The sequence below is a fragment of the Vidua chalybeata genome, chromosome 25 (genome assembly GCF_026979565.1).
Source record: "Vidua chalybeata isolate OUT-0048 chromosome 25, bVidCha1 merged haplotype, whole genome shotgun sequence".
Lineage (NCBI taxonomy): Eukaryota > Metazoa > Chordata > Aves > Passeriformes > Viduidae > Vidua > Vidua chalybeata.
The window spans coordinates 392,547-418,803 of NC_071554.1; the positions used below are offsets into that span (position 1 = coordinate 392,547).

The 26,257-nt window shown below is 55.7% G+C and overlaps 2 protein-coding genes across 3 annotated transcripts; both read left to right on the plus strand.

The window, feature by feature from the left end:
• Positions 1-856: 856 nt before the first annotated feature.
• Positions 857-21,509, plus strand: STK40 (serine/threonine kinase 40). Its single transcript, XM_053964646.1, has 12 exons — positions 857-935; positions 6,808-6,920; positions 8,832-8,951; positions 9,952-10,037; positions 10,486-10,629; positions 11,808-12,035; positions 12,840-12,892; positions 15,735-15,850; positions 18,925-19,069; positions 19,325-19,444; positions 19,704-19,788; positions 20,441-21,509. The coding sequence occupies exons 3-12, from the start codon at positions 8,840-8,842 to the stop codon at positions 20,657-20,659; spliced, it is 1,308 nt and encodes a 435-aa protein (XP_053820621.1). The 5' UTR covers positions 857-935; positions 6,808-6,920; positions 8,832-8,839; the 3' UTR covers positions 20,660-21,509.
• Positions 21,510-23,261: 1,752 nt separating this feature from the next.
• Positions 23,262-26,255, plus strand: EVA1B (eva-1 homolog B). Of its 2 annotated transcripts, XM_053964594.1 has the most exons (4): positions 23,262-23,405; position 24,153; positions 24,590-24,706; positions 24,790-26,255. In XM_053964594.1, exons 1-4 carry the CDS (start codon positions 23,328-23,330, stop codon positions 25,200-25,202), a joined length of 609 nt encoding a protein of 202 aa, XP_053820569.1. In that variant the 5' UTR covers positions 23,262-23,327; the 3' UTR covers positions 25,203-26,255. The 2 variants fall into 2 exon arrangements, with proteins under 2 accessions (XP_053820569.1, XP_053820568.1); XM_053964593.1 differs by lacking the exon at position 24,153.
• The last annotated feature ends 2 nt before the right edge of the window (positions 26,256-26,257 follow it).

Genomic DNA, 26,257 nt, shown 5'->3' on the forward strand with positions numbered 1-26,257 from the left:
GCCTCCTGAGCAAAGGACCTGCTGTCACCAGCATGGCTGCCCTGGGAGCTGCAGCCACGGGTGCTGAGCTGGGCAGGGGCCGGTTCTGGTCTGTGCTCGGAGGAGAGCGAGACGAAGGGGAGCATGCAGGGGAAGGGGCAGCACCGTGTGCCTCAAAAACCAGGACGCAGGATGCTGGCACTGCCGGCTCCTCCACTTCCCGCCCCTCCGTCACCAAACCCCGCGGTGCTACCAAAGTCTGCAGCCCACCACAGCCTGTTCCCACAGGGGCCCCGCGGGACACGGAGCCCTGTGGCTCTGCGAGCGGAGCCTGGCCGTGCCCGTGCCCCGGGGTGCGTGTTTGCACGGCCCTGCGGCCGGGCAGCAGCGCCGGGCAGAGCGGGGGGCCCAGCCCGGGGGCTTCCAGCCCGGGGCTCGGAGAGCGGGGCTTCTGTGCTCCCAGTCCGGGGGGTCCCAGTCCGGGTGTCCCAGTTCGGGGGTCCCGGTTTGGGGGTCCCGGTTCCGCCGGGCGGGGCTCTGTGGGCGGGGCCCACGTGCTGTGTGGGCGGGGCCATCTGGACACGCCCCGCCCCCTGGCCAATCACGGCGCGTTCGACTCTCCCGCGTGCTCACCAGCCTTGCGGGCGCCTGGCCCCAGCCTGAGCCAATCAGCGACGGGTTCATCGCACCACAGCCAATCAGCGTCCGCTGCTTGCTTCCCTCTCCGCTGCACGTCCCAACCAATGAGGGCCCGCCGCAAAGCCCGGTCCGGCCCCCGGGCTGTCCTCCAATCACCGCCCGCGCTGTCGCCGTCGCCCAATCAGCGCCGCCGTTTCCCCGTTCCGGCGGCGGCCGGCAGGGGGCGGGCTGGCGGCGGGGGGCGGTGGCGGTGCGTCACTTCCGGTGCCAGGCGGCCGCCGGAGCGGAGCGAGGCCGGGCCGGGCCCGGGGCCATGGGTGAGTGAGGGGTGAGGAGAGCGGGGGAACCGCGCCGGGCCGCGGCTGAGTGAGGGGTGAGGAGAGCGGGGGAACCGCGCCGGGCCGCGGCTGAGTGAGGGGTGAGGAGAGCGGGGGAGCCGCGCCGGGCCGCGGCTGAGTGAGGGGTGAGGAGAGCGGGGGAACCGGGCCGCGGCTGAGTGAGGGGTGAGGAGAGCGGGGGAGCCGGGACCGCGGGGGCAGCGAGGGGGAAGCGGGGATCAGCGGGACATGGCCCCGGGGCCCGTCCCCATGCCGGTCCCCCTGTGCGTTGGGCCGGGCCGGGCGCTGCGGGGAGGCGCTCCGGTGGTACCGGTGGTACCGTTCGCCCACCGGGCCGGGACCGGGCCGGGGCAGCCCCCAGGTGCCGGCGGCTCTGGGGCCTTGGCCGCCCGGCTCGGCTCGGTGCTGTCCCGGCGGGGGGCTGGGGCGGTGCTGCCAGCACGGGGGCAGGTCTGCGAGGCCCAAGGAGGCGCAGCCCGTGACTGGGGCTGGGTTTGCCCCGAGTCTGGGCAGGAACCTTTGAATTTAGAGTTTTGGGAGCTCTGTGCCGAGGAGGAGCCTCGTGTGCCCCAGCAGTGGGTGAGTAGGTGAGGGCTGCGCCTCTGAGTGAGGGTGAGTAACATCAGCAGGTGTCAGAGCAGGGAGGGGCCCTGCCCTGCGCTCCGTGGGAGCTCGCCTGAGGGGCTGGGGGTGCTGGCCCTCTCTGGTCGTGGCCTTTGGGAGCCCTGCTGCCTGTGCAGGGCTGAGGGTGTGTGAGAGGTCTCCCTGCTGGGGGGACCTCATGGGCCATCATCTCCACCCCCTGCACGGGGGCTTTGGGTTGTGCCCATCCAGCTGCTCCCTCCTGCCCAGGCTGTGCTGAAATGTGCTGCACCCGAGTTGGGCATTCAGTTCTTTGCTTGTTCAGAGCCTTAATGTATGGCCTTAACATCTGCTGGTACGAACAGGTGTGCTGGGGGCCTCGGGCTGCAATCCCACGTCCAGAGGGAGCTGGAGAAGCCAGAGCAGAGCACACTGCCTGATGTGGTGGGGCTGAGCCACCACCCCTCTGCCGTGTGCCGTGGGACAGCTGGCTGCTCTGAGACAGCAGGGACACCGTGGGGCACAGGTGAGGAGGTGGCTGGCACCCAGGTGAGGAGGTGGCTGGCACCCAGGTGAGGTGGCTGGCACCCAGGTGAGGCGTGGCCCGAGGGACAGCAGGGGAGCACTCACCTGCTGGCATGGAGCCCTGGGCTGGCAGCACTCAGGATTCAGGACGCATTTCCCCGTTGCTGGAGGGCTCGTGCTGCATCCTTTGATTTGTTTCTCTGTGGTATCCATGCTGAGGGTTTGATCTCATAATTGTGCTTCTTAAAAGCAAAGTTCAGCTGGGCTGTGACCCTCAGGGTGTTTCAGAGCTTGGGACAGGCAAGGGAAGCCTCATAGGTACCAAGCTGTGCTGGGATTCAGCACAGAAAGGCATCGACCTGCTGGAGCGAGTCCAGAGGAGGCACCAACCTGATCAGAGAGCTTCTGCTATGAGGGAATTGGGGCTGTTCAGCCTGGAGAAGAGAGCTTTCAGGGTGACATAACTGCCCCTTCCAGTGCCTGAATGGGCTACAAGAAAGATGGACAGAGACTACTTAGAAGAGCCTCAAGTGACAGGACAAGGGGGCATGGCTTTACACTGCTAGAGGGCAGGCTTAGATGGGATATTAGGGAGAAACTCCTGCCTCTGAGGGTGGGGAGGCCCTGGCACAGGTTACCCAGAGAAGCTGTGACTGCCCCATCCCTGGAAATGTTCCAGGCCAAGTTGGACGGGGCTTGGAGCAACCTGGGGTAGTGAAAAGTCTCTTTAACCATGGCAGGAGGGTGGAAGGGCCTTTAAGGTCCCTCCCAACCCAAACTATTCTGTGACTAGGAATAGGAACAGCCCTGGGGATTGTGCCTGAGCTGCCCACTGAGCTCAGGGGATGCTACCTGTGCAGAGGCTCCAGGTGCTCCAGGCAGGTACAGTGTGTGTCTCCTTCCTGCCTGGGAGCTCTTGCTGGAGAGTAGGCTCTGTGTGGCCATTTTCTGTGTGAAACAGGCTGTTTTGGTTAATATTTTTTCATGAGCGTGCAGTTCCTGTCAGTAGCGTAGGCCTGGCAGTGTGTGCAGGTAACTTCAACACGTTTGTCTCCAGGTAGGGCCAGATGAGTCACTGCTGAAAGAAACTGCAGCCACACCTCGCTGGGAAGTGGCAGCACGTGTGTGGGTCACACTCTGTGCACACAGAGGTCCTGCTGCAGGGGCTTGTGGCACACTGATAGTGTCAGAGGCAATCAGTGAGAAATTAAACCTTGTCATAGAAGCCACCGCTCACCCCTGGTGGGGTTTGGAAGGTGAGCACGGCCTGACTGCAGGCACAGACCGGGTCAGGGACTCACGTGCTGGGGCAGCGGTGCAGCCTCAAGTGCTGCAGCTGCATTTCCAGGCTGCTGCTGTGAGGGTGTTGTGCTGGAATGGGGATTTTTCCTGCTGGATGTGGCCTGTGCTGCAGCACGAACGGGTTAAGCTGAGGTTGGTGTTTATGTAACCAAAGAGGGAACTCCCAGAGATGAGTCCTTGGCTATCTCATGTGTTGATGCATCAGAAGGGCTTGAAGAAAGCCTGGCTTGTTGCTTGCGCCGTAATTACGCACTGGAACCCTGTGCTTCAGAGTTTCCCTGGCTGCTGGGGGGGCAGCCAGGATGGAATTTGCTTTCCCTGATGTGTGACTTGGCCTGTGGAAGCCCTTTTTGTCCCTGAGGAGCTGGAGACTGACGACAGCTGGATGTGGGTGGAGGTAAGGTGTGCTGGGCTCCTGCAGGGGCTCCCAGGTGCTGGCTGTGCCTTGTGCCTGGGATTCAGCCGATCCAGAGGTTGGGCTGAGGAAGGAGGATCTCCAGTGGGGCGGCTCAGAGGTGTTCCTGTCTCCCAGCTCGTAGAGCTCAGCGAGTCCAGACTCCCCTGGGTGCCTTCCAACAGCACAGGGCTGTCCCAGCGCCCCAGGATTCTTCCTACTCCTGTGGGCTGAGAAACTCTGTGCCTGGTTTTGAGCGAACTTCTCGCTTAGGGAAGAAGTTGAATGAGTCTCCTCTCGGTTCCAAGAACCCTGTGAGTCAGGGCTCTGTTTCGGGAGCAGGCTTCCCTTCCTGGAAGGGCAGCGCAGCGGAACACAGGCTGGACTGAGTCATCCAATGGGCTTTTTTTATATATATATATATTATTACTTCTCTTGGAGAGTGGTTCAACTCCCAGAGCCTTCAGTAACTTAACATTCCTGCATAAGGAATCTCCCCCATGCTGTGCAGAGGGAGAGGAGTGGAGCCCACCCTGATGCCCCCACTCCTCCTCCCCACATGCCCATGTGAGATGATGAGCAAGGAGCCAGGGAAGGGCTGAGTCTTCCCCTGTGCATTCCACATTATCTTTAGGGATGAAATTGTTCCTGGCTGGTGTCGGGAAGGCTGAGCTGGCTGCAGGAGGGACAGCACAGACAGGATGGGCCTGGTTTGGTGCTGAAGAACAAAACAAAAGTCCTGTGACTGAAACTTTGAAGGACACTGTGTCCAAAAAGAAACTTTTGCCTGATTAAGGGTCATTTAAGTATTAAAATGCACATCAGCTTAATGAAGTACATGCTAGCACACATGACTTCCTTGCTCAGTTTCCCCCCTAGATCATTCTGTGTGTGGCGTGGGAGGAAGAGGATATGGGTGGGCTGTGGATGAGGGGGGCAGAAATTTCACCTTTTGAGAAGGAAGAAAAGCTAGAAAGCCTTTGGATACACTTGGTGGGTGACTCTCCTCTCCCTGCTCCCAGGGTGGGATGATGTCTTCTTGGTCTTCGAGGTCTCTGCATGTGCTCCTGGTCTCTTGAGGACCAGCTGGGACACAAGGGGTGTGTTTTTGACCAAATTTCATACACTTAATGCAACAGCCTGCTTTCCTTGGGATCTGCCCCGCAAACATTCCCTTTAATCCCCCAGCCAGTGACTCCTCCGCAGGCCTGCCTGGTCCAAACTCCGCCTGTTCTCAGGGAAGCTTTTCCACTGAGAGCCGAGGCTCTGTCCCTGGGCGTGCTGATGACTCGGGTCTGAGCTGTTCCTGGCCGGGTCTGCCCGGGAAGGAGTGAGGCAACACTGGGATGGTTGCTCCTTGCAGTGACACTGACCTGCTGGTGTTCCATGTGGGAAGCTGGGCCGTGCTCCAGCTTTTACCCATTTAATGTTTTGTTCATGGAGGTTTTTAGGTCATGTCCAACACAGCTTCCCGTGAGCCAGGCTTAAATGTGACCTTGGATTAACCATCACTGATAAATACTGCCCACTGTGGTATTTGGGTGGGAAAAGGTGCAGCCTGATGCTGCTCATGTGATTCTATTTTTTAGCTTTATTTTTGCAAACTTGAAGGCTGCACAAAGAGGGACAAAAACCTGCGGAGCAGCTCTCCAGCTTCATCCCAAATGCTGCAGCTTTTGGCTTCAGGAGGGAACGCTGGGCAGGAATGCTGCTGCAGGGGGTGGCAGAATGTCTCCATCTGTGGGCTCCAGAGGCAGGGCCCTGGAATGGTGTGAGCTCCTCGAAGGAGCAGCTTCTCAGCAGTCCTGAACTTCCAGCAGGTGCTCTTGGGCTCTGTCGCCTGCTGCTGGTTCCCAGCCCATCCGCTGCCTTATTCACCATGATGAGCTCATCACAGCAGCAGGGTCGAGCACTTTGGGGTTCCCAGTCCTCACACAAGAAGTGTAACCACCCCTGAGCTCGTGCTGTGCCCTTGGTGCAAGACAAGCCCCCCAAAAGTGCAGTGGGGGCTGGATCAACTGCTCTGGAGCCATGAGTGGTTTCTGTGCTGCTGAGTAATTCTGCTCATGCCCCAAAGGTACCTTTTCCAGCTCCAGCTCTGAGCTGTGGCTGCTGGACTGCAGGACCTGCTTGTTCCTTATTCTAGGATGAAAAGGGCTTTCCTCATCTCGTGTTTTCCATTGTTGTTACACCAGGCACTGGGACATGCAGTAATTCAGGAATTAAACAATTTCCTTAGGCTATATAATTAAAAGGCATTACATTTAGGTCCCCAAATTAATTGATTCATAATTCTATTAAAGCCCTAGCTAGCACACTGGGAGGCTTTGGACTGGCTTCTCTAGTGAGATGTTTGATATATCCCATATGTCACATCAAAATTAAGTATAAATTTCTGTGCTGGGCTTGTAACCTTGTCTGTGTGAGGGACCATTTTTGTTCCAATGGCAGGACAAGGGAGGAGGGTGGTTTGATTTAGCTTGGAAGTGGGGGGAAGGGATGCATCTATCTACAAACAGGTGGGACTTTCCAGTTCTTAAGACTGAAAAAAAAAATCATTTTAACGTCAGCAGGATCAGTCTTGAGAGAGAGCCTCTTACATTGCTGCAAGGAACCAGGACAAACCCATGTTTAAAACACTCCATCCCAGGGACAGTGATAGCAGATGCTGATCTGACCCGAACTCTGTTAACTCCTAGCGTGATAAAAAGCTGCTGGTGGTGGCAAGGAGTCTCTTGCTGCTCAGTCAGGTGTGTTTGAGATGCTGTGAAGCCCAGGCAGGTGCTGCATGGCGGGGCTTGAAGTGCAGCCCACGTTGGTCCCTGCTCCAAAGGCCTGCCCTGCATCACTTTGGAGATGGGTGACATGGGAGTTTGTCCAGCAGTGCAGGAACTGAACTTCCAGAGTCCATTTATTCTCTCACCAGGAGCTTCAATCCTTTTCCAAGCCCAAACAAACAGAGATGTTTGGGGCCATAAAGGTTCAGTGTTATCATAATCAGAATAATCCAGAACCACAGCATCAAGTGTATCTCATTTCACATTACAGAGTCCTCGACCTTTTGCCCATCCAGCCTTCTCCAAGGTGACGACTCCTGCCTCCTGAGACGTTGGAAAACCTAGTTTGGAAGAAGAGTAACGATACAGTTGATGCTGAACTACGTGAGTCCTCAGGTTGTTTTGATTACAGTGGCAGCATTTGCACCAGCAAGCCGAATTCCACAATGAAATGATCTCATAGCTCCTGTGCAGGGAGTTTCTCCAGTGGAAGTGTTACTCAGGTGTTTCCAGCAGAGGTGCTGATGTGCAAGGGGAGGAGGAGTTCAGAAGGATGTTGGGTCAGGAATGCAGAATGAACAGCAGGGAGCACGTGCGGGTCAGAAGTGTGTCCTGTTCAGCTCACTGGGATGGTGACACTGCTCTGTGGAGGTGTGAAAGTGCTGGAGTCAGGAGTGCAGGGATGCAAAGTCTGCTGCAAGGCTCCTCCCTTTATCTCCTGGCTGTTGCTGGTCCTGGACAGGTGCTGCTGGATGAATCAATGCAGTGAGATCAGCCTGTGTCCACAGAAAGGGCGGGACTGCCAGAGAGTGAACTCACTCACAGGGAGGTGATGTATCAATCTCTTACGTGGTGAAACACCTGGGATCTTCTAAAGCAAATATGTACAACCCAAAAAATATTTTCCCCTGTTTGTTGTAGTAACCTCTTAGGGAAGAACTCCTGGGACTGGGTTTGAGTAAGGAAATGGAGCTGTGCTTGGTTCCTCTTCTCACCTATCCCCCAAGTATATTTAAAAAGTGAGAGCACAGACATTGAATGTGTAGATGTTTGCAAAAGTCTTTGAAGCCATTTTCTAAAATCTAGAGATGAAAAGGAGCTGTACTGGAAGCAGAGCTTCCACTGGCTGGAGCTGATGGATGTGGAGAGCTCACACCACACCCAGCAGCTTACCTGAGACATGCTTTTCCAGCTAAACTGAAACAAGACTCTTCTTTAGTTTTAGTCATAAACCTTGAATTTATTTGGCCCTTTGGGTCTTGGCTGTGCAAATTCTCTTTAGAATTCTGAGCAGCAGAAAATGGACGTTAGAAATCAGATTTCTGCACTACCTGAATAAGGAGGAGGTTTGAGTTTTTAGTTGTTGGTGCTAAACAGTGGTGATGTATGGACCTTGAATAAATTCCTAGGTGCAAACCATGAGATTCACATCTAATAGATCAAATAGGGTTTTGCCCATAGTGGTTGTGCAGGAAAACACACATGTTGTCACCAGTGTTGCCTTTCACTGGAATGTCCATTGGGGCATTTAATACTGTGTTTGTTCTAAACACAGCATTGATTCCTGCACGTGGAGGCTGAGGTGACAGGGTTGTATGTGCTGGAGTCCAAATTCCAGCTGCACTGGATGTAGGTAGATGGAGATGTAATAAGGTCAGAGTCTAATGAGGTACAGAAAAAGAGGGGACTTTTTTCAAGGCTAAAAATACATTTTTGAAAAAACATTGTGAACTGAACTGAATGTCACAATAACTATTGTGCTTGTTTTCTATGCCCTTGTTGGGAAAGGTGAAAGACACTGATTTTTGTGGTCAGTTTTGTGCATTCTTGGCTATTTGAGGAACAGTCTCGAGCCTCAGAGGGACTCAGTGGGTGGCTGTGATGCCTCATGTGGCTCCTCTGTGGAGGAACCCCCAAAAGGCTGCAGCAGCAGCAGACACCCATACACAGAGCTGACTTGGGCATCTTCTTTCAGAGCTTTTAGAATATGTTAATTTGCAAACTTGTTTTTGCTGTAAAACAAGCTTTAATTATCTTGACTTGTTCCCACTATGTCTGTCAAACAACTGTTGTAGGAAATGTTGCCCTGAATGACGAGGCTGATTTATGCCTCGAGAACTGCTCTGAGCCTGCAGCCCACCCCTGGTCTGTCAGCAGGGAGCCAGGGCTGTGTAGACACACAAGTAGGCAGAGCCACCAGTGCATCTGTAGGTGAGAGCCTTCCAGTAGAAATCAGGGATAACAAGAGAAAATAACTCAGTGGCTCATCAGATGTGATCTCTCTCCTCTTTCAAGAGCCAAGGATGAAGCGGCGAGCATCGGACAGAGGAGCTGGGGAAACATCCGCGAAGGCAAAGGCTCTGTGTGCGGGGATTTCTGGGAATAACGCCAAGAGAGCAGGTCCTTTCATCCTGGGTAAGCAAGGAGGGGGCTCTGCGCTTGGCAGAGTGGCTGCTGGTGGCAAAACTGAAAACAAAAGGCACTCTGGAATGAGGGGAAGCAGGTGTGTAAGTCAGTGTCTTACCTGAGAGTGCAGGTCGCTGGATGTGCAGAGCAGCAGCCTGGGAGCTCCTGCAGCTGGCCAAGCTGAGGAGATGTGGGATGTGCAGCAAGGCAGGCAGGGCTTGGGAGAGAAATATGAGATCTTGATTTTATCCCCATGGGGGATTTGTTTTGGTTTTTGGTTTGGTCTGGTTTTTTTGAACTCTGTTCTTAAACTTTGTAAAATACCAAATTCATTGGGGTTTTTTTTTGATTAGAGCTGTGGGGCAGTGTTTGACCCTGCTGACCTGTAATGTGTGGTCACATCAGCATGAGGGCAACTTAACAATTCACTAGTGGTCACTCAAAGTGGTATGTACCAAGGCAAGGCCACTCTGCCAGCTCTGGAGAGTTGCTAGAATAGTTGTTGATTCAGAATTGGTTATATAAACTGTCAAAAATCAAACCAATCACATTGGAAACCAGTGGAAGATCATTTGGAGTTAACTGATTTAAAGTGAGGAGTGGAGACTGTATGTTAACTTGAAATCTGGGCTAATTTTGGACACCCCTGAGCCATCCCTGCAGAGGTGGCAGCTGTGTTCCCAGGTGTGGCAGCAACAGTTGCCATGGGTGTAGCTGTGAATGTAAGAGCTGTGTGGTTCAGGCATGCAGAAATTAGGATTTCTGCAAACAGCTGGGCCATGTGTGGGCTTTGATAAATGTTTCTCCAGAGAAAAATGAAACATTATCCCAAAAGGTTTCAGAGTTCAAGACCTTTTTTTTTTTTTGCTTTGGATTTGTGAAAATGCACTCAAGCTCCTGCAAAAAAGGGAACTTGGTGCAAGCAAACATAACTGGGGACAGCTGATGTAACCTGGGTTAGTCACTGCTGCTGGAGGGAAAACAAGTCTGTTTCTGCTTTGTGCTGTAGGTCCACGTTTAGGTAACTCCCCTGTGCCAAGTATTGTTCAGTGTTTGGCAAGAAAGGACGGGACAGATGACTTTTATCAGCTGAAGGTAAGCAAACTGCAGGCTCCCAGACCTTCAGGGCTCTTCAGCTCCTGTGCAGAAGCACTTGAGCAGTGAGTGAGAGGTGTGGGCTGAACCAGTGCAGTGGGACGTGGCTGCTGCAGCTCCCCCTTGGCAGGGCCAGATCCGTGTCCAGATCAGCCCTGAGGTGAGGCCTCTGCTGCTGTGCTGCTCTCCCAGAGCCCTTGGATCTGTACCTGAATGGGGCAGCTCCAGGAGGGAAAAAGCACCTGGGATAATTTGCAAACTGTCACCTTTCCATGTTAATGAAGCTGCTGCTGTGGATGGTGCTGATTTCAGACAGGCCTGTGGCAAGGACACAACCATCAGAGCACTTCCACCAGCTGTAAACACATGGGAGTGCCAAAAATGAGAGAGGGCTGGGGGCACTTGTGTGCCTCTAGGAACTGTAAAGGCATTTTCCCTTTTCCTGAAGATTCTCACCTTAGAAGAAAGAGGTGATAAAGGAATAGAAACCCAGGAGGAGCGACAGGGCAAGATGCTGCTGCACACGGAGTATTCTCTTCTTTCCCTGCTCCACAACCAGGAAGGAGTGGTCCATCATCACGGGCTCTTCCAGGTACACTTGGTCACCATCCAGGCTGGGGCAATGCCAGGGATTGCTGATGGATTGAGCTGCTTTTGTTTAGTGTACAGTTCGTGCTGACCCTGCTCTTGTGTGTCCAAGCTGCAGCACTCTGAGGTTAACCACTGCTGCTTCAAACAGGAGCTCTGGAGAGTACAGTAGGATTTGGGGAAATGTGAGAACATTCACAGAGGGGACAGGCACTCAGCACCCCCCCCCCTTCAGACAGAACAACAGCTATTTCATTGGCAAATTAATTGGCACCTTTTAGAATTAAATTTGTGCTTTCGGTCTCTGTACTGTTTATAACTTGTCAAAGGGGACAAATAGCCAAGAAACTGTTCAGCAAGTTAAACCAGTCACTGTGCTGGTCAGTTTTTATGTTAGTGGACTGTGTTGCTGATGGTGCCTTTAGGGCTGTTCACTGATGTGAGGGGCTGATAGCAATTACTGCTTTGGGTGTTGGTATTGCCTGACTTGCTGGTTACATTTTACCAACACACTTTTCACTTGAGGCCATCTGTACTAAGTCTTAAATAAGCCAAATGTCCAGCTCAGCTGTGTCTTGTCTACTGTCATGGAAGAACTGCTAATTGTGCCTTGAGATTTCTGTTCTTCTTATGAGCAGTTTGTTGGATCCCTCTTTTCCCAGAGGCTGCTCCACTGCAGAGCTGTCCTGGGTTCAGCTCAAGGTGTCTGTGTGCATAAAGAGCATTAGTGCTGATGTGCACACAGAGCTGCACAGCAGAGACTTCCTCTGCCTTCTGCACTCCTCCTCCTCCTCCTCCTAGGAAAAGTTCTTCCTAGTGAGGGTGGGGAGGCCGTGGCACAGAGAAGTTGTTGCTGCCCCATCCCTGCAAGTGTTCAAGGCCAGGTTGGACAGAGCTTGGAGCAACCTGGGGTAGTGAAAAGTGTCCCTGCTCATGGCAGGGGATGGAATGAGATGAAACTTAAGGTTCCCTCCAACCCAAACCAGCCTTGGGTTCTGTGATTCATTAAGTAGAGCTCCTGTATCTTTCTGAAATCCTGCCCTGGGACAAAGACCAAGCACTGTGACTGCATTTGCTTATTTTGAGATCACCCCTGGTTATTGAGTTCTTTATTCTGCCAGGCTCTGTGCATGTGCCCTGGAGCTTCCCTGAGGGGTTGCTGCTGTGTTTGCCTCCCCACAGGACCGAGCCTGTGAAATCATAGAAGATCTCGAAGCCAACAGGATGGTCAGAAAGATGAAGAAGCGCATTTGCCTGGTGTTGGACTGTCTCTGTGCTCACGATTTCAGTGACAAAACAGCAGATCTGATCAATCTGCAGCATTATGTCATTAAAGAGAAGAGACTCAGCGAGCGGGAGACCGTGGTGATATTTTATGACGTGGTACGAGTGGTAGAAGCATTACACAAGGTGAGAGCTTGGAAAGAGAGCTCCCTTCCAGTGCTGGGAGGCAGAGTTTTCCCACATTACAATAGCAGATGCTTCAAAACTTCCTGGGGCAGGCAGTGGCCAGGTTCCAGGGCATGGATGTTAACAGTGCTCTGCATAAGACCTCGTGCCCCAAGCCCTAAAGTGCATTCCCTTCCCTCCCTGCTCCTCACGTTTCTGGATGATAATGTGGTGTTTGTGGGCTGTGGAGAGGGGCCAGCTGGGCTGAGGGCAGGTCAGGTGAACCACAGTGTGGTAACCTCAGACAGGGGCAGTCAAAGAGGAGAGCAGAGCCTGATCAAACACAGGAAACAGAAACTGTTCCCTTGAGAGGCAAAATAAATCAGAGTGTAAAAATTGATTGAAGATCAGAACCTCAAGCTACAAATTTTGAGATCAATGAACTAGAAAGTATTGTACTAAAAATGGATTCTGCTGATGTTTGACTCATTCCCATGTGACACAGGACAGTGCAGCGTGGGTCTGGTACAGGAATGCTCATCAGATTGCTCTAACCAAGCCTGGACACTTCAGTTTCAGGTCTCTTGGATACACTAAGTCTGTCTTTGTGTTCACGGTAGCAAATTTGCTTGTTCTGTCCTGATTACAATCAAAAGTGAGGGGCACAAAGTACTCAGGGTGAAACCTGACCTGGAACCTTGACCTGGGTTATTTCAGAGAGTGCAGATGCCATGATTTCTTTTTAATGCTCTTGTGCAAGTATGAAATTTATACTTGTACAACAAATAGGCTTTTGCTCATGTAATACTCCTATGTGTTTTACAGAAAAATATTGTGCACAGAGACTTGAAACTAGGAAACATGGTGCTAAACAAAAGGTAAGCGTGCTGGAGAGCTGCTGGCCTGGCAGTAGTCTTGTTTCTTCCTTGAAGCAGATTGCTAATACAAACACAGCCAGAGGCAGCACTTGTTGAGTGCTCTTGTGCAGGAGGGTGAGGGAAAGGGAAAGCGGGCTGTGCAAAACCACAAATTCAGCTCAAAGTTATATAAATTAATCTCCAAAAATGAATAGTGGGTAGTTCACTTTTCCCACCCAGCTTAGTGGCCCCTTGTCAGGACTTCTTTTTGGATTCTAACTGCTGAAAACTCAATTTTATAGTAATTTAGTAACCTGCAAGAGAAGTACTGCTTTTATATATATTAAAAAGAACCAAAAAAACATGGTGGTTGGTTCTGTTCCCATCATTCACCCTCCATCATGCTAAAGGCATTCCCAGCCCTGCTGGCTGTTCTACAATCACAGCAGTGTTAGATCTGGCTGCTGCACTGCTGTGTTTTTGCTAGCAGTGAAATATTGACTTACCTAAACAAAAGCACTTCTGTCCAGTGTGTATTTGTGTGTGAAACGGCTCCCTTGTTCCATTGCTGGTTTGACAGGAGCCTCTGGAGCCTGGCAGGTGCTGGATGCTGGTGCAGACCCAGAGGGACCAGCCCAGAGAGGGGCAGGAGCTCAGCAGGACCTCAGGGCAGGGGGTGGTGGCCTGGCTCTGCTTGGTGGCTCTTTGGAGCTGCCCAGTGCCTTGGGGTCTGTGTTCTTTAGCTGGCAGCCTAGTTCAGCTCAGATCCTCTGCTCTCTCCTCCAGGATTACATTACTGACTAAATGTTTTGCATTTACTTGAAGAATGAGTGGAATTCATCCTTTTCACACTGTCTGGGTTTCTGTGGAATGAATAAAAAGCAGGAAGGCTGGATTTCTGCAGGCTTTGAGTCTACAAAGCTTGCAGGTTTGCTGGGCTCACAGCTTGCTGCTTTCTCCTCCCTAACACTGAGAGGAAACGGGTTTTATCTACAGAGCTTGAACTTCTTGGTTCCCCACACACACACGCAGCTGCTGCTGCTTCTCAGGGCCACCTCTAAGTTGTTTCAAGTTGTTTCTGTAGAGCTCCTTGAAGATAAATCTCTTCTGCTTGTTGCTTTGATTCTCCTCCTTGCTGGAAGAGGCAGACAAAGGTTGGTGCTTCAAAGGATCCATGCAGAACTTCCCTTCTTTTCTGGGCACTGAGTGCAAGGGAGCACCCCACCAATGGAGCTACACCCAGGGCCCCACTAGCAGGGGGAGGTATTTGAAGCTTTGAGCACACTTGCCAGAGTCACTGTGTGTGTTACATCTCTGCTTTTGCTTTTTACTCAGCGTTGGTGAGGGAGGGCTGCAGCCTGTGCAGCAGTGAGTCACGGGGAAGGGTGGGAGAGGCGTAAGAGCCATCTCCATGGAGAGGAGCAGAACCATGTGTTCTGCTCCAGCCCCGCTCACAAAAGAGCCAGGGCCCTTCTCAGGGCAGGGAAGGAAGGGTAACAACGTGGCACTGCAAGGGCCAGGCAGGCACATCCCACCTGGGGCTCCCTCAGACCTCCTTCCCCACACACACATTAAAGCCTCTCAGGTTTCCTCATATGCCAGTGGAGGAGGAGTTGAGTGATTACAGATTAGATCAAATTTCAGGGACTAAATAGAACCAAGCAACCCTGAACATTTTGGTGTCCTATAGAACACTTAGTCTTTTAAGTCCTTAACAAATCCTGCAGCTTGTTATTCAGCCAGGGAAGTCTCCTGACAGTTGAAGCTAACACTTCTTAAACACAAGTCTGTCTGTTTTAATAACCAGCCCTCCGTGGCCAACCCACACTTGGTTCTATTTCATTTGTCTGTGAGATTGGCTGGAAATGTTTCTTGGTTATTGTGACTGACTTAATCCATTCTCTCAGGTTCTAGTTGTGAAATACTTTTCAAGAAATCTTCAATCTTCCAGATAGTGTTTTTGTACTCACACCTTTACGTTGTAAGTTAAAATCCAAATTATCTGAATGACAGGGAAGATTAATGGAACAATAGTTTTGTAATTAGCTCACTTGCACTGGAAAAAATCGTTAATGGGAGCTGGGAGTGCCATAGGGAATTAGGGGTGAACTAAAAAAGGAATTTTGTGTACCTGCAGCACTCCCTTTTCTGTGTCAGGTTGTTGGGTGTTGATCAGGCTCTCTGTTGTGCACACCTGTGTATGCAGAGCAGTCCTGTGGATCAGATGGGGCTGCCACCAGGCTCCTGTGTGGGACTCTTGAGTGACACAGGCGTGGTTGTGCTGAGTCTGATCACAACTCCTGCAGCTCCTCTGGTGACTGTAAACACACAGTGCTCAGGGGCCAGGCACGGGGCAGCTTCCACAGGGTGTTTTCCCTTAGCTCCCAGAAAATGCTGTGTGGAGAAGATGGCAGCTGGGAAGTGCAGAGCACAATCAGCAGCTGAAATAAACCTCAGCTTTGTTGACAGTCAGGCCCTCCAGTGGTCAGGCAGCACCTGGGGCAGATCCTGCAGCTCTGGTGCTGCAGGCTGGGATGCTCCTGGGAGATTGGCCAAGGCTGCAAGATAAGCCAGGTACACCCTGTGCTTGCAGCCATGCTGACACAGGCCACCCAGACATTGTCACAGCTGTCAAGGAGCCTTTTACTGCCCGTGAGTGCCTCGCAAGCCTTGCTGGCAGGCATGGAGTCCCTCCCCTTTGGGATAGAGCTCATTTTACAGCTCTGTTTGTCTTCTCCCAGCACTTCAAGCCCCCCAGAAAGCCCCACAGGCACAGTCCCTGTTCTGGAGTCAACTTGCTGTCTGTGCTGCATGGCCTGTGCAGCATGGCCTGTGTTCCCTGACCCCCTGTGCTTCTCCCCAGGACTCACCGGATCACCATCACCAACTTCTGCCTGGGGAAGCACCTGGTGAGCGAGGATGACCTGCTGAAGGACCAGCGTGGGAGCCCTGCCTACATCAGCCCAGACGTGCTCAGCGGTAGGAATTCCCCTCAGCACTCATTTCACTCATTTGGTGCCTCCTGACAACAAAAAAAAAACCACCTGTTGTGTTCCCATATGCACCTTCATGAGAGCCTCTTAATTAAGGTCCAGTTAGGAGACTTGGTCTGCTTTTCCAGCTGGGAAACTTGGAGGGGAGGAGCGAGCCTGACTTTTTTCTTAAGACTTGTCTGAACTTCAAAGCTAATTCAAATCTGCCTGTTCCCAAATGAGTCTGACTGCAGACAACGTGTTCTGTTTCTGGTGTCAGAATTCAGTTCCTGAGGCTTTCCTTAAGCTGCAGGTAAAACCCTGGGCCTGAGGGGCAGCCAGTCCAGATCCCACCAGGATGTCAGTGTATTCCAGCTGTGCACTGAGAGCATCAGTTCCTCCAGCTGCTGCTCACTTCCAGGAGGGAGCTAGTGACCCTCTGGGCAGCTTCTGGACCAACTGAGAAGAGTTACTTAAAATTAAAGGAATGATGACAGCAGGCCAGAGCAGTCTGGCCTGTGCCTTGTCTCCAGCAGAGGCTTTGAGCAGAGTCTGGCTCTAGCACAGAGCAGCTTTCCCTGGTGTCCTCCTGCCTTTAACTGTTCCCAGTGCATGAGGCCATCAGGAACAGCTGTGCTTTCTGTCCAGTTGCTTCAGGAGGTTTCTCTCCATGAGCTCTCATCTATCTCTGCTCCGTTCATAAATCTTTGGGACCATATGGGATCCACCCCAGGGTGATGAGGGAGCTGGCAGATGAACTTGCCAAGCTGCTCTCCATCATTTACCAGCAGTCCTGGCTCACTGGGGAGGTTCCAGATGACTGGAAGCTGGCCAGTGTGACACCCATTCACAAAAAGGGTGGAAAGGAAGATCCTGGTAATTATAGGTCAGTTAGCCTGACCTCAGTACCTGATAAGGTAATGGAAGAGTTTATATTGATTTCATCACACAGCACTTACAGGATGGCCAGGGTATCAGACCCAGCCAGCAGGGCTTTAGGAGGGGTGGGTTGTGTTTGAGCAACCTGGTCTCCTTTTATGACCAGGCTGGATATTAGGAAAAAGTTTTTACAGAAAGAGTGATCAAAGTACTGGAATGGTCTGCCCAGGGAGGTGGTGGAGTCACCATCCCTGGTGTGTTTAAAAAAAGCCTGGATGTGGCACTGGGTGCCAGGGTTTAGTTCAGGTGTTAGGGCTGGGTTGGGCTCGATGATTCTGAAGGTCTCTTCCAACCTGGTGATTCTGTGCTCCTGTACCAGCCTTTGAGCAGGCAGGGGTGGTCCTGTTGTCACTGTAGTGACCCAGGCATCATTCTGGGGTTTTTTTCCTCTCATGCAGGTGAGCCAGATGAGTGTTGAAGGCTGCACATACAGGTGGGACTGTGCATACAAAGCCTCTCCCTCCTGTAGATATGAGGCGTTAACGCATGAGTTACTTGTTCCTGGTATCCCAAGCAACTGTATTGCAGAAATGCCTCAGAGGGAGCCACTCCTGGAAGATCCAGCCCCAGTGGACTCCCCTCAGGAGGTTTTTTGTCAGGTGTGCAGGCAGCAGCAGTAAATGAAGCTGGGTTCTTCCATCCTGATCTGCCAGGCAGGTTTGAGGCGCTTCCCTCCCAGCAAGGAAGGGAGCAAAGGCAGGCGAGGAGGTGGATCCTGGGGCTTTTGCAAGCCTTTCCTGTTCTGCAGGATATCCTGAGGCCCTTGTGACCAGATGGATGATAGAAGCCAACTGCTCTGCAGGAGCTTGGAGCAGTTGTGGCTCAAGTGGCTGAAGGAGGCTACAAGGAGCTGCTCCTTTCTGCTCCAGGGTGCTGATCTGTTCAGGCCTCTAGCTACCTTCTCATGTTTCTTCTCAGGGCACTCCTGTGGTGTAACTGGCCACGGGGCTCTGAACAGGCTGTCTTGGCTGATCTCTGACAGTTGAGGCTGCTTGAGACCCTGCAAGGCGCAGTCCTAGCTCAGGACTCATCCTGCTCTGCCCAGCCTGGCTCTCAGTGCCATTGTGCTGCACCCCAGCTCCGGTGTGTGCCAACAGACCTTCCCGTGGGGCCCATCCTGTGCTCTCCCAAAATTGCTCAGCCTACAGTTCCCCTCCAAGTATCAAGGGGGAAGTTACTTGAGGACATTCCAGGCGTCACCAGCACCTTCAGGCTTGGCACATCCCTCTGTATTGCCGGTGCTCCTGTGCAGGGGGAAGCTGGAACGCCTGAGGAATTAATCATTGTTGTGGGTCTCCAGGAGAAGCTGTCTCTGCTGAGGGATGGCTGCTGAAATGTCACAGCAGGAAAAGTTGGAAGGAGGAGGGAGAGGCGCCTTTTTCTGAGCATATAAAGCAAAGAATAATTAGTAGAAATACCAAATGCTGCAGCAGTGACTCACTGTGTGACTCAGAGGAAGTCTCTCCCCGAGTCCTGTGCTCTGCTGTAGCACTGGGGTTTGATTTTGTGACCCTATCCATGCTGCTGTGTGCTGATTAAAGGGGCTTAGAAGCAGCATTTCCATCAGGTGCATCCTGGGGCTGCAGCAGGGTTAGGGTTTGTCTAGTATCTTTGTCTAAATGCCTTTGTGTAAGAAAGCACCTTCTGCACACTCCGTGCCTTTACATCTGGCTTCAGTGGCTGTGTGCTAGATTCATCCCACAGTCAGAGTCCCTTCTCCATGGGCTCACCTTTATCCTTCCCAGTCTTCTTTCCTGCATCCTCCTTCCCTGTGCTCCCTGGTCCTTAAATTCCCTCCACCTTGCAAGCTGGGTGGCTCTGTGTGAGGGACACTGACCTGGGAACTCCAGCGCAGCATTCCAACTACCTGATGCCCTTGGTTCACAGCAGGGCTATTCCTGCTCCATAGGGAACAGGAGGACACTTGTGTGGAGATGGAGAAGGACAATTTGCTCATTGGCAGAGGATGCGCCTTGGAAAGAGTTTTGGTGTCATGTTATGGGAAGCCTTAAGTGTTTTGGTTAATGCTTAGAAAAAAGGTCCCATGTGGGAGTTACTGAGCACTTCAGCTGTGGGAGGTGAGGGGGTTGCCAAGGCTGTGCTTTCCAGGATGTTCAGGCTGTGTGTGCCCCCTCCCCGCAGGCCGGCCGTACCGTGGGAAGCCCAGCGACATGTGGGCACTGGGGGTGGTGCTCTTCACCATGCTCTACGGCCAGTTCCCCTTCTACGACAGCATACCTCAGGAGCTCTTCCGCAAAATCAAGGCTGCCGAGTACACCATCCCCGAGTGAGTACAGCCTGCCCCTCCTGCCTGGCCACGGGGGGCTTACTGGGCCAGCTGGAGCTGGAGGAGCTCCCCTCAGCACCCCGGGGTCACAGCAGTACCGACAACAGGCTGTGTGCATTCGACAGCAGGAGCAGGGGGACAGTTTGTGGGGAGGAGAGGCAGGCTCAGAGCAGTGGTGGCTCCTGTAGCTCCTGGCCTGTGCTCCCAGCGTGTCCATCCTGCCACGCTCTGCCCACCCTGTGTTGTCTGTCCCAGGGATGGCCGGGTCTCAGAAAACACTGTGTGCTTGATCCGGAAACTGCTGGTCCTGGACCCACAGCAGCGGCTGACGGCTTCTGAAGTGCTGGATTCCCTCAGCTCCATCATAGCGTCCTGGTATGTGCAAGGGGAGGGACAGGACACACAGGCTGTGTTGTTCTAGCTGTGGCTGGCTCACCTCACCAGAGGAGAGTGGGAACTGCAGTAAGCCTTTAAATCCCATGTGTCCACCACTGTGTGCTGATGGATACAGCTGGAGAGGCCTGTGCAAATGCTTATGGCAGCCATGGCCATCCCAGTGGGATCACCCTGGGGTTGGGTGAGGGTGGCTGAGCCGGTGCTATGCTCTGGATCCCAATGCTGTGCTCTCCTCCAGGCAGTCCATGTCCTCGCTGAGTGGCCCTTTGCAAGTGGTGCCGGACATAGATGACCAAGTGGCTAATCCCGAAAACCCCCAGGAGGTAGGTTTCCCTGCTTTCCACAGAGCTGCTCTTCTGTGCTGCTGTGCCAGTCTGTCTGTGATGGCACCCACCCCCAGCTGGGAAGGGGAGGGCGGGGAGGACACAGCCGAGTCCCTCACGCTGTGCAGCGGAAGGAAAGGCCGATGCTGCTGGGAGCAGGAGGCACATCCAGCTGGCTGAGCTGCCAGGAAGTGAGCTCGGCCCCGGAGCTGATGAGAGCAGCTCGCTCCGCTCCCAGCAGCGCTCACTCCCTCTCACACAGCTGGCAGTGCTGGGAGGAGGCAGCAGTGTTGGCTCTGGCTCTCAGTGAGCTCTGCCATGGGAGCAAACATCCTGTTTTCCTGCCGGTTTCATGCTAGAAGTGTCGGCCATGGCCTGGCTGCCCAGGGACAGCCGTGCAGGATCTGTGACGTTGCTGCAGGGACAGGGGTCAAGCAGCTGCAGCCTCAATACTGCCAGGGTTGGGATGGGCCATGTCGGGACAGAGCTGCCTGTGATGGCCAGAGCTGTGTCTTGGTGGCACTGCTAGCTCACGAGAAATCCTGCCTGAGTCCCCAGCAGCAGGTCCCTTTCCTGCATTAGGACCCCAGTTAGGCCCGTCAGAGAAGCCGTGGGGCTGCCAGGCGTGGCTCTGACAGGTCAGTCTCTGCAGGTGAAGGTGACGGAGGAGTGCTCCCAGTACGAGTTCGAGAATTACATGAGGCAGCAGCTGCTCTTGGCTGAGGAGAAGAACACCTTGCATGAGGCCAAGAGCTTCCTGCAGAAGCGGCAGTTCGGGAACATCCCTCCGGTGCGGCGCCTGGGCCACGACGCGCAGCCCATGAACCCTTTGGACGCGGCCATCCTGGCCCAGAGGTACCTCCGGAAGTAGCTTCCCACGCCCCAAGAGCACGAGCACCACCCTGCAGTCTGCCCTCACCTCGCCTGCTCCAGCCTACAGCAATACCGGTGTCCCACGACGGGGAATAATGTAGCAATCCCAAGCTCTGTCCAGGGACACGCACTCACACCCGCTCCGGACGGAGAAGACTTTTGGAAAAGCTAGTTTTGGAAGCAGCAACCTCTTGGCATCTTCTGGAATCTGTTTTTTAAAATCGAAGCCTAGATGACTAATCTGCTTTTGATCATGACTGTAATCTACCTCTCTTGTCTTTTTAACCATGCTGTTCTCTGGATCGAGCAAAGCCCGTGGGAAAGGAGGAGACTTCCAAGGGTGAAGCTGCTGGCACAGAGCCGTGGCCGTGCAGCGCGGAGCCGGCCCGTGGCGCCCGCTCCGTGTGGTTTGAATAAGCTTGGATTTATCAGGGTTTCTCGAAAGGCAGAATTTCTTGAAACCTCCCACTTCCCTTCATCTGCATCAAATCTGTTTCTGCCCTCCCGTGCCGCCTGGTCTGGCCACGCTGGCCAGTCCTGTGTGGCCACCGCTGTGACTGGAGCGCCCGGCCACCGCCTCAGGCAGGAGTTGAGGAGCGGCCCGGGCAGCACCGCCTGCAGGGATCAGATCCTGTCCCCAGTTCAAAGGTTTTGCAGGACTTGGCCCGCCAGGCCCCTGCCCCCTCTCCCACCTCTCACTGATTCCTTTAGTTTATAAGGATCTATGATTTAATCTTATTTTTTCAGTAGCATATCCCAGGTGCAGTTACAGTTGCATTAATTCTGATTTAGCGTTTCCCCCCCCTCAGTTGTGGTACAGATGTAATATATGAGTTATAATGTGAAAAGCTTCCCAAAATAATTTGCCTAGAGATAGGAGGGGCTGGCTGAAGTCTCTACTGTATTTGTTCCCAGCTTTTCTTGCCATCCCAGCCCAAACCTGGGGCTGCCTCTGCCCTCATGCCAAGGCAGGGGAAGGACATCCTGGTTTGTCACCCGGTGCCACTGGAAGAGCTTTGGCCTGTGCTGAGAGCAGGAACGATTGTTTCTGAGCCTCATTTATGAACTGGATGCCTGTCTTGCCAGATGAACTGTTCTCACACAGAGCTCCCAGGGCTCCCAGTGCCCTGGCCAGGGCTCCTGCTCACGGCAGCACCTTCTTCAGCTGTCTCCTTCCCTGCTCCTGGCTGCTCCCTGCCCTGGCGTCACCCTCCTGCCAGCCCTGTGAGCAGGGAGGGTTGGAGCTGGGGGCGCTGCCCTGCTTTTTGGGGCTGCACTGCTCTCTGGGCCCAGCTCTTGCAGCACGGTGGGCGTGGGCAGGGAGCGAGATGCAGACGTTTGTAGCGTGTTGTTGCCTTTTCTTGCCCCGGGCTGGGGAAGGAGACGGGGTCTAAGCTGGGCCACCCCAGCAGTGGCTTTGTGGGGCCAGGGGGCTGGACCTGCACCTCCCTGGCCATGTCGGGCATTACGGCCTGCCTGCGCCTCGCCAAGGCCCTGTGGCCAGGCAGGGCCTCGTGAACACTAACGCAGACCAGCTCCCTGCACCAGCCCAGCTGAGCCAGTAGCCCCAGTTCTTTCGCCTTATTTATTTTGAAGATGATGGGTTTGTCCCGTGGGCCCATCACCCCCTGTGCCACCAGCAGCAGGGCAGGGAGCCCCTGAGCACCTCAGCAGGGCCCTGCTCTCTCCTTCTGGTTCTCTCCTGCCTCATTCCCTGTTTATTTTTACTGTTTTTCCCCAATGTTAAAGCAAAAAGCAATATTCTGGGACTCCCTGAGGCTGTATCACACCAGGATCCTGCAGTGGCAGCACCGGTCAATCCACTTGTGCTAAGGCAAACTGGAAGGGGGTGGTGCAGGGGGCATAGGGGCCACAGGGCCACGGCGGGACAGAGCCTGTTGTAAGGAAAAAAAGAAAAAGAAAAAAAAAAGAGGAAAAAAATTTGTATAAAGACGTTATTTTTGTACTACATCGGAACTACTCCTGCATGTCGGCAATAAAACTTCATACGACAGCCCAGCGACCCCACAGGGAAGGGGTGGGAGGGATGGGTGGGATGGGGGATTTTGGGGTACTGAGATGTGCTCTGGGCCGTGTACAGGCGTGGGGGTGGGTTTGGCTCACAGATCAGCGGCCCTGAGTGCCCCATGGGACCCCCAGCCCTGTCCTGCCCCAAGGCCCTGAGGCCCACTGGGCCTGGTGGCCCCTGGGGACAGCGGTGGGATGCGGAGCCTCGTGTCCCCGAGGTCCGGCCCCACCAGCCCTGGCATGTCCCACACCTCGGCCGGTCGGGCTGAGCCAGGGCTCCACTGCGTGGCCCCCACCTCTGCGGGGCTGGCACCAGCCCTGGCAGCTCCCTCAAGCCCATGGCGACCGCTGGGGCTGAGCTGGGGCTGAGCCCCCCAGCCCGGAGCGCTTGCCTCGGCTCCGGCACAGCCCAGCCCGGCCTGGCCGGAGGGGCGCTGGACAAGGCTGGGACGGGGCCCGGAGCCGCCCGTGGCCCCGCTCCGGGGCGGTTCCACTGCAGGGCCGAGCGCGGCGTCCCGGGGGAGCGGGACGAGCCCCGGCCCCGCGCCCCGCTCAGCACCGGCCGGGGCTGCCATTGGCTCCGGCGGGAGCGCTGACCGCCAGCCGCCTCCGAACTATTTCCTGTTGCTGCAGCGTTAATGCTAAACAGACCTTGCTCTCTCTTCCCTCGCTCCAGCCAAAGTGCAGCGGCTCCGCCGCCGCCGCCTTCCCACCCGGTGAGTACCAGCCCCGGGCACCGCGTGGGGCTCGCACCGCGGCACCCCGAGGGACCTCGGCACCCGCGGGCACCCGGCCCGACGGCCACGGCGGGTGTCGAGGCTCGGTCCCGTCCCGGCTCGGCTGCCCTGGCGCTGGGGGACGCGGGGGCTGGGGGCACAGGGCTCGGTGACACGCAGCTCGGGCTGCGGGGACGTAGCGGTTGATGCGGAGCAGGGGACACGGTGTAAGGCTCGGGGCTCGGCTCTTGGGGACCCGCAAGGCCCTACAGCCAGCACCCCGCCATCGGCAGGGGATCCCTGGGGTTCCATGGTGGGCTGTGCCCCTCCAGCCCCACCGCAGCCCCTTGCCGGGACAGGGGCTGGCCGTGCAGCCGCTCCATGGGGAGGTCACCCGCCCCTCCTAGGGACCCTGCTGGCCTTGTTTTGGGGTGTCCCGCTAGAGGGGCTGCCCAGCCCCGGGACGTGCTGCGGCCCCTCAGCTCTGGACCATCCTGGATGGTTTTGCTGATGTGTCACATTTTCTGCATTTCTTTCCTCATTCCTCCCTCTCTGGAGCCGTTTCTGGGAATGAGCTCGTCCCCTGCCAGGGCCAAATTTTCTCCCGCCATGCCCTGCCCGTTGTCCTGCCTCCCATCCTTCCCAGTGCCCTGCTGCCCATCCTTCCTGCTGTCCTGCCTTTCATCCTGACCGCTGTCCTCTCCTGGTGGCCTTTGCACTGTGCCTGGCCTTGTCCCTGCACTGCAGGGTCCCACGGCAAAGGGCCCAGGCTGGAGCTGGGCTGGAGCAGCGTGGGGGACAGGGACAGGGGCAGGGACACTGCCCCAAGAGTGTGTGGAGCACACGTGTGTGCCCACGAGCACTGGCAGCCTGGTGCTGGGACCCTGCACCAGGTCCCCTGGCCGGGCACGGGACAGAAAGCCTGGCCCGGTGCCACGGATCCGCCTGATGCCGTGGCCAGGAGGAGCCGTATCCGTCCCGGTCCCTGAGGAAGGACAGAGGGCGGCGGGAGAGGGATGGCTCCAGCTCAGCATCTGTGGGCTTCCAGCCCTGGATGGAGCAGCCCAGCCCAGCTGGAGCTCAGCAAGGAGCCCCTGGGCGCAGCCGGGCACGGCCTTGAAAGGGACGGGGCACCTGGGGGGATCCCAGCCCCTGCAGAGCGTTGCTCAGCCCGTGTCCTGCAGATGCCCAGCGCGTGCCATCCCTGGAGCCGCTGAGAACTGCCGGGCACAGCATGGAGAGTCGCCGGAGGGACATGGAGCTGCTCAGCAACAGCATGGCCGCGTACGCCCACATCCGAGGTGAGCCAGGACGCGTCTGGGAGGCCACCGCGGGCCCCCGGCAGGCGCGGGCAGGTCCCTCACCCCCTCCGTTCCCCCCGCAGCCAACCCCGAGAGCTTCGGGCTCTACTTCGTGCTGGGCGTCTGCTTCGGGCTGGTGCTCACCCTGTGCCTGCTGGTGCTGCGCTTGTCCTGCCGGGCCTCCCCGCGGCCCCCGGCGCGCCCCGGCGACCTCAGCGAGGACGACGAGGACGACGACGAGGACGAGGACGAAGAGGACACCGTCGACCGCGCAGCGTCTGAGTCGCTGCTGCCGGTGACCGAGATCCCGCTGGAGAGCCACGGCCCCGGGGACGGGGCGCTGGCCGTGAACGTGTTCGCGTCGGCCGAGGAGCTGGAGCGGGCGCAGCGGCTGGAGGAGCGGGAGCGCATCATCCGCGAGATCTGGCGCAACGGGCAGCCCGACATCCTGGGATCCGGCACCATCGGCACCCTGGGCCGCGTCCACTACTACTGAGCCCGGCAGCTGCCCTGGCACGGTGTCTGCTCCCCCACGGCTGATCTCACACCGTGCCAGGAGGGACATGGGGGACAGGGGGGCTGCTCGCTGCCCCTGAGCTGGCGGAGCTGCCTTGGACTGTCCCTGCACCACGGAGAGCCAGACCCCGGGGTCACGGGCACCCCCGGGGCTGGACTTGCCCCCACCACGGTGGGACACGATGCACTTTGAGCCATTGGTACGACGGCTGGCACCAGCCGAGCAGCGCCGGGACGCGCAGGGACAGGGACAGCGACAGGGACAGGGACAGGGACAGGGCAGCCCTCGCTGCCCGGCTCAGCCGGGATCTGGTGAGGGTTTCACCCCATGGGGCAGGGCCGGGCTGTACCTCCGTGTGAGCCGTGGGCTCCTGCCACTCAAACATGGTGCTGTTGTACGAACTAGAGCCCAGCGTGGCGGGTCCGGCGTTTTGGGGGCCCTGGACACGGCGACGGTCTCGGCCCCCCCCCCAAAGCCAATTCCTTTCCCGGCCCCTCTAAAATTAGCCGGGTCTTTTCCGGCGCCGCCCGCCATGACCCAACGCCCTGCGGCCGGACCAAGGCGGATGTTCCCGCTGGACTCTGGGCCGGCCGCTGCTCCCCAGGGATGCGGCAGCTCCCGCCGGGCTGAGCCGCATCCTGCCCCATCCCAGCCCAGCCCGGCCCCGCGGGGTGCCGGGCCCCGCTGCCCCCTCCCCGGCAGTTTTATAAAAATAGCTCCTTCCCAGGCTGGTTCCCCCCCGCCGCCAGCGCCAGCAGGATCCAGATGTTTTCCAGATGTTCTCCAGTGGCTGGAGGCCAGGATGTGCTGGGGCTGGGGCTGGAGCTGGCCTGGGAAACTGTGCGGGGGTGGAGGAGGAGGGGGAGGAGGCCCTGCCCCAATCCAGCCACGGGCCCTGGAGGGACCCCTTGTGCCATGGTGGGACCTTTTGTGCCTGGCAGGACCAGCCCGGGCCTTCAGGGGCATGGCAGCCAACAGCCCTGAGCCCCCACACAGCACTCTGTACCCAAAATAGTTTATTTCAACAATTTCTG

Excerpts from the sequence above, each read along its gene's own strand:
- STK40 (XM_053964646.1), top strand. The coding sequence starts at position 8,840 with ATGAAGCGGCGAGCATCGGACAGAGGAGCTGGGGAAACATCCGCGAAG. Across the intron at positions 10,630-11,807 it reads ATCATCACGGGCTCTTCCAG|GACCGAGCCTGTGAAATCAT; the intron begins GTACACTTGGTC and ends GCCTCCCCACAG. Across the intron at positions 19,445-19,703 it reads AGCTCCATCATAGCGTCCTG|GCAGTCCATGTCCTCGCTGA; the intron begins GTATGTGCAAGG and ends GCTCTCCTCCAG.
- EVA1B (XM_053964594.1), top strand. The coding sequence starts at position 23,328 with ATGCTAAACAGACCTTGCTCTCTCTTCCCTCGCTCCAGCCAAAGTGCA. Across the intron at positions 24,707-24,789 it reads CGCGTACGCCCACATCCGAG|CCAACCCCGAGAGCTTCGGG; the intron begins GTGAGCCAGGAC and ends TTCCCCCCGCAG.